The sequence below is a fragment of the Anarrhichthys ocellatus genome, unplaced genomic scaffold, assembly GCF_004355925.1.
Source record: "Anarrhichthys ocellatus isolate YVR2014 unplaced genomic scaffold, GSC_Weel_1.0 scaffold65, whole genome shotgun sequence".
Taxonomy (NCBI): domain Eukaryota; kingdom Metazoa; phylum Chordata; class Actinopteri; order Perciformes; family Anarhichadidae; genus Anarrhichthys; species Anarrhichthys ocellatus.
Genome location: NW_022280095.1, coordinates 362,436 through 376,027, shown reverse-complemented (window position 1 = coordinate 376,027; position 13,592 = coordinate 362,436). Strand labels below are relative to the sequence as shown.

The 13,592-nt window shown below is 42.8% G+C and overlaps 1 protein-coding gene across 3 annotated transcripts in view; it reads left to right on the top strand.

The window, feature by feature from the left end:
- Positions 1-11,430, top strand: part of slc43a2b (solute carrier family 43 member 2b) — an 11,805-nt gene extending 375 nt beyond the window's left edge. The window contains exons 1-15 of one of the 3 annotated variants that reach the window (XM_031872642.1): positions 239-352; positions 669-979; positions 3,288-3,582; positions 3,738-3,793; positions 3,898-3,974; positions 6,361-6,453; positions 6,665-6,798; positions 7,276-7,469; positions 7,575-7,718; positions 7,885-7,902; positions 8,519-8,651; positions 8,833-8,965; positions 9,469-9,542; positions 9,675-9,798; positions 9,891-11,430. In XM_031872642.1, the coding sequence (XP_031728502.1) occupies positions 820-979; positions 3,288-3,582; positions 3,738-3,793; positions 3,898-3,974; positions 6,361-6,453; positions 6,665-6,798; positions 7,276-7,469; positions 7,575-7,718; positions 7,885-7,902; positions 8,519-8,651; positions 8,833-8,965; positions 9,469-9,542; positions 9,675-9,798; positions 9,891-10,052 (1,797 nt within the window). In that variant the 5' untranslated portion in view covers positions 239-352; positions 669-819 and the 3' untranslated portion in view covers positions 10,053-11,430. Of the gene's footprint in view, positions 1-238; positions 353-668; positions 980-3,287; positions 3,583-3,737; positions 3,794-3,897; positions 3,975-6,360; positions 6,454-6,664; positions 6,799-7,275; positions 7,470-7,574; positions 7,719-7,884; positions 7,903-8,518; positions 8,652-8,832; positions 8,966-9,468; positions 9,543-9,674; positions 9,799-9,890 lie in introns of those variants that run through there. The other 2 variants (XM_031872641.1, XM_031872643.1) reach the window with 2 other exon arrangements.
- Positions 11,431-13,592: the final 2,162 nt, after the last annotated feature.

Genomic DNA, 13,592 nt, shown 5'->3' with positions numbered 1-13,592 from the left:
GTGTGTGTGTGTGTGTGTGTGTGTGTGTGTGTGTGTGTGTGTGTGTGAGAGAGAGAGAGAGAGAGAGAGAGAGAGAGAGAGAGAGAGGATGGCTGTGTGAGCTGATTTCTTTCTGGTTTGTCTGGCAGCTCCTTTATGTTTTGGATGCACCACAGTAATTGCAGAGCAAAGTTGCGGTTGGATGGGCCTGAGACATTTTAGTTGTTGTGCAGTGAGAGAGAGGGGCCATGGGGTGAGGGAGCAGGGAGAAAGACCCATTTTTCTCTCAGAGTCCAGTTTAGACCAGTTTACCTTTTTGGACGAACAGCAGAATCTCTGTGATGCCACCACGGATGCTTCTTAATGATGTGATGTAAGATCTTTGTCCCTGCCTGCAGCAGAGTGATGTTATGATCTACTAGCAGGAGAGATAATAATTTGCCATTCGTTGTTAGCAACTGGTAATACTTCTTCTCTGTGTTTAATGAGAAGGGAGACTTTGAATTAATCAAAAAAAAGTTATGAACCAAACAGAGCATAATGTTCAGATATCGCAGGTTCATTTCCTCAGTTATCTCCAGTCAGGCTCAAAGTTGAGTGCTTTTATCTTGTGATCCTTCAGTAACTACAGTGATAGGCTAACTACAAAACCTTCCCCCCCCCCTCCTTTTGTGCCTTTCTCTTCACAGATAAGTGATCAGCGATCCTTCATCCTGAGCGTCAGTCAGGGAGGCTTTCTCTGCGTTTTTCTCTCCTCTCTTGCGGTCTCTCTCGACCTACTCTCTACATTTCCCTCCTCTGCTTCTTTGCCCCTCTCTCCCTAATTTATAACCCTCGACCATGGCTCCGACCCTGGTCACGGCGTTCGCCAGACGCTGGTGGATGGCAGTGACTTCTATCATTGAGAATCTGCTCTTCTCCGCCGTGCTGCTTGGATGGGGGTCGCTCCTCATCATGCTCAAGTCAGAAGGCTTCTACTCTTACCTTTGCTACGAAGAGGGTGAGTCACAACTGTTGAATTTCTGTCACAATACGGGTCTGTCATTCGTTCCATTATACTTCCCACAACTTTGCCTTAGTTTGCCTTGATGGTGTAGTAATTGGAAAAGCAAATAATAATTCCTAATTGGAATTAGGAAAAGCAAATAGTCTTGAGCATGTGTCTTCATGAGGTTACAGTGCTGAACTCTTTCTTCCTGTATAGCACTTTACAATGAGCTGTTAAAATGAGGATTGGTGAGGAGGGGTGTCAGTGGCATTGTGAATTCTGGCAAAGGGAGCACGTTTTTATTCAATAGATGTAACTTAACACTGCTACCATTCTTTGGGAAGAATAGGTGTTTTCTCCGAAGGGAACATGGGCTGTTTAAAACCTAAATCAGATAAATGAAAGAGAGAGCAGGGTTGCAAAGTTGACAAAGTGGTCCAAAGTTAAAGAGTTTACGGCTCCAGTGTCTCCGAAGCTCTCTACTTGCCCCTTTGAGAGCTTTAACTTTCAACAGCTCCAACTAAATTGAAGACTCGGCAGCAGACTGATTGAGAGGGATCTGATAAACCAATGACGCACTGGATCAGCTGTCCTTTTGCCCTCGCCCCTCAGTCTACTCTTTTTCTCCTCATCCCTCACTTTGAGCAAAGTCAGGCCGGTGCTTTGTGTTTTTAAGTACAAAGGTGGAATTGATACACACAATGGCCCCAGTCAGGTCGTATAGACGAGAGTAAGCAAAAGGGAATGTGAGAGAGGAATTAGGCCACACTTATCCTTTGGACCTGTGTTGACACTGTGTCGTGCCCAATGTACAGACACTAAACTATTGGTTGGATTCAGTTTCCCCCTCTCACTATTGGCCACCCTATCTCCAAGGGACTTGAATTTTCTGACTGGACATTTGTAGGAGGATATATTTCCAACTCCTACAGCCTTCCTATTAATCTTCATTTGTAAGTGATTTGACTTTGTCTTGTTTGATCTTTAAGCTTATTCAGCATCAAAGTAGCAGCTTAACATTTGACCATGAACCTTCAATTACTCAAGGATAATTCCAGTCGTGTCAGCTGTGATGCTGAGTGTCGGCACAGAAGCAGACTCACCGCTGATGTAGCAAATGAGCACCCACGACTGTAGGTGACTTCCTGGAGAGCTTCCGTAGCTGTCTTATCTCGCTCTGATGACGTAAGAGGGAGAGAACCGCAGCACCAGCTCAGCTCTTTTCAGACATGTGACATGTGATAGAAGGATAGATTTTATGACTGGTTATATGGAAGTTGAAAGTCCACTGATAAAGGACAGGAAGGCAGGAGAAAACTGATAGAAAAGTGATGAATAGTATTGGTGGAGTTGACAGTAAAAACAAGATGATGGACAGAAAAAGGTGATGATGATGCAGAGTAGATTAGGCTTTTGTGCACATGCAGCAGACATATTTGAGGAATGGTGAAAGCTTTGTGTCATGTGGGTATGTCAGTGGCTATGAGTCACCATGGAAGAGGAACAAAGGTTGTCAAAATCTGTTCATTTTGCAGCATCCTGTCGTATCAGGTCTTCTTTCAACTCAAGCTGAAATACCACTGAGTATTACGTGCACGTACAGACAAATACTTGTACGCTTTCTGTTCTGCTTTCCAGAAGTCGACTTTGACACTTGAACATGAAGCGTGTCACAGTGTTTCACACAAGGTTGCCACGCACGTACTTGCCTCACGTGACTACAAAGATGTCGGGTGACAGAAATCATATTTAACCAAAAACAGAAATGATCAGCCCAATAACTTCCCAAACTGCTGCTATCGTTTCTCCCTCACATGAACTGTTGTACTTTGATCTCCATGCAGGTTCTGATGATAGTGTGTAGTTTATTGCCAGTGCCAGCTTATCACATTTTGTCCCTGGCTTTCTAACTGACTAATAAAATCTAAATACCATCTCAGTCAAGGACAGTTGGCTTTCTGTCGGTCTGAACGGTACAGGTTTGTCTCCTATAATTTTATGCTTCTGCCCCTGATATGATGTTACCCACAAGTTTGTAGTTATAACAAGCACATGTTCAGTGCACATGTAGCCACGATGTGTTAACATATCAGGACCCCGTGAATAAGCAGAACTACCACCTCCAAATTTCATCCATGTGCCAAGAAGAGACAGTCTCCATACATTAAATCATCTACAGGAGCACACGGCTGAACTCAACTTAACACAGTCATTATTCACGCCACTCAACCTTTATGGATAGTGTTTTTGTGTACCAGAAAGACTAAATTAGACTTTCAGTTTTCCACTTAGACGACTCATCGTTTACTTTCTTCTTCAGGCTTCAACAGTTCCAGCTACAATCTCACCCAACTCCTGGCAACGGCGACACCCGATGACTATGCTGACTATGAAAGTGAGGGAGGCGTGGTTGGTCTGGGAGACGGAGTGGAGATGAGGCCCCTGGTCCCTATGGATGGGCCCCTGAGGATGAACGGCTGGCTGATTTGTAAAGAACAGGATGAGATGCTGAACCTGGCATTTACAGTGGGCTCCTTCCTGCTCTCGGCCATCACGCTGCCATTGGGGATCGTCATGGATAAATATGGACCTCGCAAACTGCGACTGCTGGGCAGGTAAGCAAGAGAGAGAAGACTCCAGCTGTGACGTTATTTCTTTTTAATTCTGTGAACACTTCTGTTGTTTTGGGAATATGTAAACTCCTTAAGAAGCAAAATAAAATTGTCAGAGCTGGGCTGCAACTTAAATTGTCATCATCATTTATTTCCAGCACGTGTTTTGGATTTTCCTGTCTACTCATTGCTTATGGATCCTACAACCCAAATGGTGAGTTGGCCTGAAGGGTTCTCATGTCTACCTTTTTTTTTTTTACTGTATTTGAAATAATGTACACTAGTTTGGTCACAAGCTAACATCTGTGTCATTTGCAGAACTCTCCGTCCTTATCTTCATTGCCCTGACTTTCAATGGCTTTGGGGGCATGTGCATGACCTTCACCTCTCTCACAGTAAGTTTGCGCACGGTTTACGTGTTCTTCTCCTGCTCCAGAGCCTTTGCACCCACTGCATTATGTTCGTCAAGATGTATATTTTTTATCTTCATAGGTCTTTGTCTTGCTGTTGGTGCTCTGTTATAATAGTTTGCTGGCTCCTTGCCTGCTTACACTCTCCCTCCCCTCTTGTCTGGCATTCTGTGTTTTTTTTGGCTTCTTACAGTGCACTCTGTGTTCCTAGCAGGAGGGGGGTGGGGAGAGTTTATTGGGAGAGAGGGAGTTACTCGATGGTTCATTATCACTTTCTGCTGTATCTATTATTGCGCTTCAGCAGGAACATCATGGCAACTGCTGGGTGTTGGAGCTGTTCATCTCTCTGTCTTTCTTTTTTTTTCACAAACACATGCGCACACTGTAATGTACGTACACAAAAAGACACTAATCACATCAATTCATATTTGCAAACTAATGCAGTCAAACACAAGTAGCAATGCAGCATCCCTGTCTAAAGTGAATAATAAGGCTGCAGGGTAGAGCTACTCGACAGCTCTAACTTGCAGTTTCACATCGTATAAAAGAAAGAGAAAGATTAACAATCACAAATATAATCATGAAGATATCAGAAGCTCCCATTATTATTATTTTTAATGCTCCTTTGCTTTGCCCTTTAGGCTTCCTTATTTTGTGTTAACAGGGAATTTAAAAGAGTATTGCATTCCTAATTTTAAAAAAGTATCAACATCCTTGCAGCAGGACCAGAGATATTGTCCTTTTTTATTCTAATGATTCCATGTTTAAACCTGGAGCCTACATTACCCACAATGCAAACTTGACCCTCTCAACAGTTGATTGGAGAGCAGTTAATGTAGAATTGAGCCACTATAGGCTCAAGCAGAGATGAAGAGCCGGCTAGGTTCATTCAGTCTTCAGCCCCAACCGATTTTGTGCAGCTCCAACTGGAGCTATTTAAGGTTTTATACAACTTATTTTTACATACCCTGTAGTACTACCTTTAGATCTGTAAACAGACTGTGATATGTAAAATCAGTGCCCTTTCAGATTGAGCCACAGAACCAGATATACACGAAGACAAAACAACTGATGCTCTTTTGGACTGGCAGGATCAACCCCTCACCATTCATTTACATTCTTCCCCTGCTGTTCTTCCTCTCATTGTTCCATCCCCTTGTCATCAGTTCAGTCTTACGGTGACTCACACAGGAGTCCTGGGCCGTACCATGGTGATGCTGTTCATTAGAGAGGGCCTCTATTCCAGTAAATCTCCCAATAAATGTCCCTTTTCTATACCACCACAGGCCGTTACTGTGATGTACATGTACTATGTGGTATTTGTTGCATCTACCTAAATATATCATTAGTTGGTGCCACAGGCCTGAATGTCATTGATGTAGTAAAACCATAATGTAGGGCTCTGCTTGCTCTTTTGTATTGGAGGCCCCCAGAATCTGTGTATTAAACCACATCTTCCTCTGAAACCACCTTTCCCTCCATCTCCCTCACAACCTGATATACAATACTTGAAACACTCAGTGTTGAGTTAATCATTAGCCTCTATGCTGCTCCTTGACTCTTTGATCATGACTGCACCATACAGGCATTCAGTCTCAGCTGTTGGGTAATACTCAGCTGCCCTCTGCAGTTGTCAGGTCACCTTTCCCCTTCAGGTTTGTCCAGCAGCCGCTTATGTGTTTGTTATGTTTAAAAACCTATTAGAGCAGTTTTTCCAAATACTCTTGGTGAGACTGCTATGAAATACTGGGTGCTTCAATATGCATACTCAATACTCAATTTAGTGCGCACACAAAAATATACCTCTTCCTCAGCTTCCCCCAGTCTTATGTAATTGGATGTGCTTGTTGTTGTTCAGTCTCTTGAAAACAGAACAGCTTGTGAATGCCTTTGTATTTGGATGTTTTGCCACCCACTGTCTCCCCTGCTTTCCCTCCCAGCTCTCTTTTATCTGTCCTCAAACGGGAGTAAAGCATATAAAAGTCACCTCACCTCTGTCACCACGTCTGGGCAGCGCTGCGTTTATGTCGTGTGGTGGACAGCTGTGTGTTATGTGATGCTGTTTTGTATTGCTTTTACTCGCGTTCCATGTCACTTTGTTGTGTTTTAGTTTCTCTGATGTCTGCTTGCTAATTGTTTCCCACTGTCCACTTTGACCCCGGTGTCAAAAGGCACCATCCTCATAGTGTCCCCAATCTGTCCTCGATCAGCTACACTGCAGCTGAGATCACCATGATCTTGGCAGAGGATGGTTTAACCTTTATACTTATATAGACAATGGAATGTCTCTCATTTTGCTTATAGCTTATGCAATAACTTCGAGAGTATAAAAGGTCAGGTTGTGATTATGTCTCTTTCTCTTTCCTTCTAGCTCCCGAACATGTTCGGGGACCTTCGCTCCACCTTCATCGCCCTGATGATTGGCTCCTATGCCTCCTCCGCTGTCACCTTCCCTGGTGTCAAGGTTTGTCATTCCATACTGCTGTCCTAGAATTGTTTAAACTGCCTTACCTCTTGAATGCAATGTGCAGCCCCATTTAGCATCCACTCTCAGCCAACATATATGCAGGATTGTGTAGCCTTTGCAGAAGCATACACTCCTTCTATTGCATTCTGATTTCAGGTGTGTGTTGTCTCGTTTTTTGTGTTTATTGGTCATGTTCTGATGTGCACAGGTGATCTACGACCTTGGCATATCTTTCATTTCTATCCTGGTGGTGTGGGCTGCATGTGCTGGACTGGTCTTCTTCAACTGCTTCTTCAACTGGCCAATGGAGCCGTTCCCAGGACCAGAAGACATGGACTACACGTTAGTACCACAGATGTTCACAGTGGCGTACAGACACAGACCCACATGTACACATATACATATATAAGCTCACTTATAAACAAACGCTAGTAAACTGTGTGTTCCAAAGTATATGGAGCACTCAACACCATTGACACTGTTTGACAAATAATTATGTAATATGGGCAAAAAGTGCAGTGTAGGCTGATTCTGCAGGTTAAAGTCCATCTGCTGATAATCACACACTGTACGCATCCCCGTGGAAAATTCTTGTTAATTAGAATCAAACTTTTTAATGGTTGTTCAGTGAAAAACGTTCACGCAGGGCATATGCATGTTTCCTGTATGTCACCATTTTATATTAATGATAATAGAAATAATCTATTTTTACACATTTCAATTTGTCCATGAGCTTCTCCCTTGTCCTTCCTCACACATTTTCCTCTACTCCCATTTTGTTTATTCTTCCCATCCCCTTATCCTCCTCTGCTTTCTCAGTATTAAGATTAAGTTCAGCTGGCTGGGCTTCGACCATAAAATCACAGGGAAGCAGTTCTATAACCAAGTGACCACAGTGGGACGTCGTCTAAGTGTGGGCGACAACCTGAAGCAGAAGGAGCTGGTGACTAAGGACGGAAACAAGCTCTGCCTCTCCACCATGGACCTGGAAATGGAGAGCAAGACAAAAGAGTGTAAGAGCAGCAGAATTCAACCCCCTCGTTGACCCCCCTCTTTTTGCTCTTCTCACTCTAAAGCATGTTGTTCACCTCTGTTGCGTTCCTGTTTCTCCTCTGCAGCCCAGTCATTCTTGAAAACCATCATCAGCCCGATCTTCCTGCTCAGTCTGGTGACCATGTCCGTCACTCAGCTCCGTCTCTTGTTCTACATGGGGGCCATGAACAGCGTGCTGGAGTCGCTCAGTGATGGAGACCTCAACACAGGTCAGTGGCTCTGCAGTTTGAGTCGTGCGCCATTCCGTCTGTGTGCACAGACAAATATGAACACTTGTTGATTGTTTTATTTTTCTTTACTTGGATCAAGTTGGTTCTACTGTGCTTCATGACTTAAAAGCAGCTGGACTTACGAGGGTTTCAATTTGATTTTCAGTGGAAAGAATGGAACTCGGTAAGAATCAAAGCTTGTATCAGTAGATCGCTGAAGAATTAGATTATTAACTTTCAAGCTGACTACAACTAGAATTTCACCTCTAGTCGTAGATTTTGCCATCACAATACTGTACTACTAATACACTAACACTACTCCCTGGCTTTTTCATAGCTTCTGCTGTTATTTCATTTCATCTTTGTTTGAACTTGCCCATTCGCCATTTCAATAACAGAGTCCTTGGACTGTCATTCAGCTTTAACCTGAAACCACCAGGTACCATTTTGTTGTACTCATTAACTATCTTTGCCCCTCAGCTCCAGCAGAAAGCATACGTCATATGATACAAGCAGTTGCACATGACTCACTTTTCATTTCTCATTACACCCTTGGCAATAAATCCCCTCACAATGGCAAGAAATGGACTTTTGAACAGCAGTTTTCTCCATACCCGCTTTTATTTGGAACTAATAATTAACTGTACCGTCATAATCATTAACCAGGTAGAAAAGGGTCCTGAACCCTCAATATCTGTCGTATTTTTATCCTTTCCTCTAACAACCTCCCCTTTCTTATTTGTTCTCAATTTGTAATAATCATTGAACCTTTTTTAAAACCTTTCTGATCCTTCTCTCAGTGGGTCTGTACTCCTCCATCTTCGGCGTACTGCAGCTGCTTTGCCTGATGACCACTCCTGTGATTGGTCAGATCATGGACTGGAAGCTGAAGGACTGTGATGATGGAGAGGAAGAAAAGGAGCCCTACAGAAAGTGAGTCAACTTGTGCCTGAGACTGTCTCAAATCCCTTCCATTTATAGCTTCAGACATTGTTGCAATGCAATGTCTAAGCGACGAATACAACCAAGACATTGACCTTTATTGTGAGATAGAGTTGCGATACCAGTGCCTGCATAATCTGACCTCTCTTTCTGTCCACATTTTGTCCACAAGGGGGGAGACAAAGATTAAGCGCAGAGACAAAAAGACCCAGAAGGTGACCAATGCCTTGCGAGCGTTCGTCCTCACAAACGTCCTTCTAGTGGGATTTGGGATCACTTGTCTGGTGCCCAGTCTCCCCCTGCAGGTGAGTGGTCCTCTTCAGCTGTTAGATTCAAACAGGCCTTCAAAGTGCTTCAGCGAGACAACTGAGACAACTTTCATTTTATAACCTTGTTAATTTGTGGTGTTTTATTCAGTTTAATCCTGTTAATGTAGTGTTACTTTAGCATTAATGTAGCATATGGAACAGGTTAGCCTGACTCCACCAACCAGGAGACAGCTATTGTAGTTTAGCATGCACTGGATACAGATTAAACAAACACGACATTATGGGTTAAGTGGTGAGCTTTAGAAGGGCTGTTGATTTACCTTTGGACAGAGCCAGGCTAGTTGTTTCCCCCTGTTTCCAGTCTTTATGCTGTGCTAAGGTAAGCGGCTGCTGGATGTAGCTTTATATTTATTGGATAGATTTTCTATTCTATTTATCTTCTCATCTAACTATTCCTTTGAGACCCTCATGAACCGGCTGACAGAAATGAACTAAATGATTGTGAATATTGAACTCTTCTACTTTCATCTTTTCCACAGATTGTGTCATTTGTCTTACACACTGTGGTGAGAGGATTCATTCACTCAGCGGTTGGCGGCCTCTATGCTGCTGTGTAAGTCTCAATGTGCTTCTAGCCTCACAAGACCCACAAACACACATCATCATCATCATCACCACCTTCGTCTCCTGTACGTGGATACAGCTTCTAACTGAGAGACTAATTGTACTACTTGTGTCTCTGCAGGTATCCCTCCTCACAGTTTGGCAGTCTAACAGGCATGCAGTCTCTGGTCAGTGCTGTGTTTTCTCTACTGCAGCAACCCCTGTTTCTGGCTATGATGGGACCCTTGGAAGGAGACCCATTCTGGGTATGAATGCACACACACATACAGACACACACACTCCAAAACTCTCTCAAATCAAACCATTAGACGTGGCTAATTCTGGTGTTATCCCTCAGGTCAATATTGGGCTCTTTGGTGTCAGTATGCTGGGCTTCTTGCTGCCTCTCTACCTGATCTGCTACAGACAGACGCTCTACAAACAGCAACAACTAAGGGAGGACAATGCTAAGATCTACATCAAAATCAACGGCTCTGACATCCCTGAGGCTTACGTCTAGAGAAAAGTCAATGCAAAGAAATGGATAACAGAGGATGAAGAACGATCTTTTACTGGGAAATTGGCAATCCAGTCAAGGACAACTGAAATGTTAACTATTTAGAATATGACATTTAAACCTACTGTGTAATTGTTATAGGTCCCCATCGAGTACAGACACAAACAGACTCCTGTGTCATTTTTCCAAGATAGAACAAGATAAACTGATGCTGCGGTTGTCACAAAAACGGGTCAGTTGGACAGTCGCGAAGGAAGAAAGTGAAACGTGGAGGGAAAAAGAAAAAACAAGAGGAAAGACTGTGAAAGGAAAGAGGCATGAGCCCTCTGCATCTCCCCCCAAAGTCCTCTGACTTCTCTTTTTATTCCCTCCTCTCTGAGCGGCACATCAGTGCAGATCCGTTCCACATAAGACTGTTATAATATTCCCCAAATGAACAGAAAAGGAGAGTTTGTTTAGCTCATGAAACATCCTCCCTGTGACAGCATCAAGACTGCTAAACGTCCCCCACAAAATGACCTCACCATTATTAGTTATTGTGTCATATGTTGACTTTGTATCATCCTGATTGTAAATGGCATAACATGGTGCTTTTGATAGACGGTGTAAGGTAAGTGTGGACTGCATGGCATTAATGAGCGACAGGGAGGAGAGAAGAACCTTATTGCTGATGTTTTAAAGAGACTATGGGGCTGGATTGTTTTCTTTTTTTTACCTGGCTAACATCTTACTATAGTCTAAAACAGGTGTAGCCTAGAATATACTGTAGTATGGATGAATGTCCGTGTTTTTTGGGGCTGCATTATGAAAGAGGGACGTCAAATAACTGCGGTATGTTTTGCTCAAAGCAAAATGTTCATGTATGTTTAGAGTATTTATTTTATTTCTTGCTTTCTTTAGTTTTGTTTTTGTATGTTAAGTTTACCGGGATTGCCTTGTGAATATACTTCATATTTGTTCATTGGGCAGCATTACACATATCAGTTAAAATAGTCTCCCCATCATGTTCTCCATTCAGTGTATCCATAAAATCTTCATCATACACTGTTCAGCACTTTATACCCTGTTAACCCCTTTACAATACATTTCAAACACATCACGCAGCTCATTTCAGCACTTCTCTCCTGATGCCTCTCTAAAATAGTACCACTTTCATTTTGTGCTCCTCCAACCTTCTTACATGTATTTATTTCATTTTACGTTCACTTTTCATCCCGTATTTAAATCATGCTGTGCTGACAACGCATGTCTGATCGTACACTGTTGTTCGCATAGAGCTCTTCTACAGCTGAAGATAATGTAGAGATGTTGTATTGTTGGCGTACATTTTTGAAAATGGAAGAATTTGTGGGGGTTAATAAAGATGACTTGATCTCTTTAAGTGGTCGATCTTGTTCATATTTTCTTTTACTGCTCACCGGGCTAAATTAAATGACTTTGTGTAACTTTGTTGTGTAACATTTACCTGCATTCACAGAAAGTTAACACTTACATTCTGAGTGCGATGACATTATGACAGATCTTAACCCAGATAGTGCTTCCTTTTTTTCATTTGTTATGGATGCATGATTTTTTTTCTGTTTCTGAAAGGCTAAATACAAAATTCCAGTGTAAGCCCACTGTTAATCAGAATCAGAATCAGAACCGTTTATTGCCATGGCATGTTGAACATATAAGGAATTTGACATGATGGGAGGTGCATAACATTTAACAATCAACAACAATCAACAGTTTATAGTTAGGCTTTTAATTTGAAATTCAGGTTTGAGAAGACAACAGTGGCCTTTTGAGATTTGTGAATCAGAAAAGGCGTAAAACAAATATGGAACCAATATGCAGCTGATGGAGTTTTAAGCTTGTTGCGTAACCAACCAACAGAGGCCAGAGGTTTTTGAAGGCCATCACACTTGATGAAGAAACAAGTGGAACATTTCTGCCTTATTTTAGGCCTAACTGCAACAGAATTCTAGTCGCTTTTTTACGGATTGTTTTTAATACAGAAACAACAGGACCTGAAACACACTAACAAAGAACAGAAACTCAATCCACAGACGTTTAAACCCAACCTAAAAAGATATAGACTGATTCCCACTTTCAACACACACGTATTAACTGTACATCTTTCATATATATGTTATTTTTATCCAGAAAATGCTTATCTGCTTTAACAACAGTGTTTACTGTAAGAACTGGGTGTCCCCTGACTCCATGTCCCCAGGAAGCTTGTTCAGAGGTGAGATTACTCAGAGTAATTCTGATTTTCCACCAGGTGTTCCCGGAACAATCTCAGTTTGGTTTTACCAAGTCTGTCAACACTGCACTCTCATCTGATACTACACCAGCGAATGGTTATCCCTTGTCCCTTGACACCCCAGCCCCTCCTGTCACCTGAGAACGTCACTCACATCAGGGACAGCGCATGGCTCCATGGAGCTCTGCTGGCCTGGTGCTAGCTGCTGCTGCAACTGTTTGTTGGCTGACCGACCCCTGTGGTTTGTTCAGGTACACGGTTCAAGAAGGCAACATGAGACCACTGCCCTAACGTCACTGAGAAGCAAGTAGTGGGCCATTCACAGTATGTGCTGTTGAACAATTTGATCAGGCACTTATTAGGAGCTAAAAGTGAATTTTCTCTGTGCTCTATCCCTTCATACCAATCGATGAGATAGATAGATAGACAGACAGACAGACAGACAGACAGACAGATAGATAGATGTACCATTTATTGTACTATAGTGTAGCCTACAGGGGGTAGAAGGGGTCCTATACAGATGAGAAGACTGAGGAATGATAAGTGGATGTTGGCAGGCGGATACAGATGCGCTATAAATACAGCAGCAGTGCGCTGTTACATAATTTTAGACTCACACGCGCACTCACTCACATCCTGCGATCTCAGGGACGCGGGGCTGGATTAGTGACCTGTGATTCCTTGTCATCACCTCACGTGCTAACACAATCTTATAGACCCGTGGGTGGTGGACCATAAGCGTGCCCAGGGGACCTCCAGGGGTCCTTGAGAGAATAACAGTTTAGCCTGTGATTCCTTTGCGGATATGAGGGTTTTTGAGGATGACTGCACAGACTTACCTTCACGATTCCATCTTCTAACGCTTTTAGGCTACATATATGTGATCGTTATTGGAAGCACACCGACAGAAATGTTTTCGTTGTAATGTAAAACACAATGTCCTGTCATCAGTGGCAGATCGGCTATCTAGTGGACAGGAGCGGGTTTGGAATTTCTGGAGGCAGATAATCACATTAGATGCAGGGACTTTGTTTAAAGGGCTTATAAAGCTGACGCATGTGCGTCTGTGCCAGCGGTGGTGGTCCCCGTATCAACTCTTTATATACTCTGATGGTGAACAACCACGCTTCTACGTCACCGTGACTGCGATGACGCAGAGGGTGGAGCACACTGAAGAAAAATGGTTCAGAGAAGCATGGGCTAAGTCTGTTTTATATGTTTTAAAACGTTTTAGGATCTAGAGGTGCTGCATCGACCTTCCTGTAAAATATTTATTACAAATTTGTTTTTGT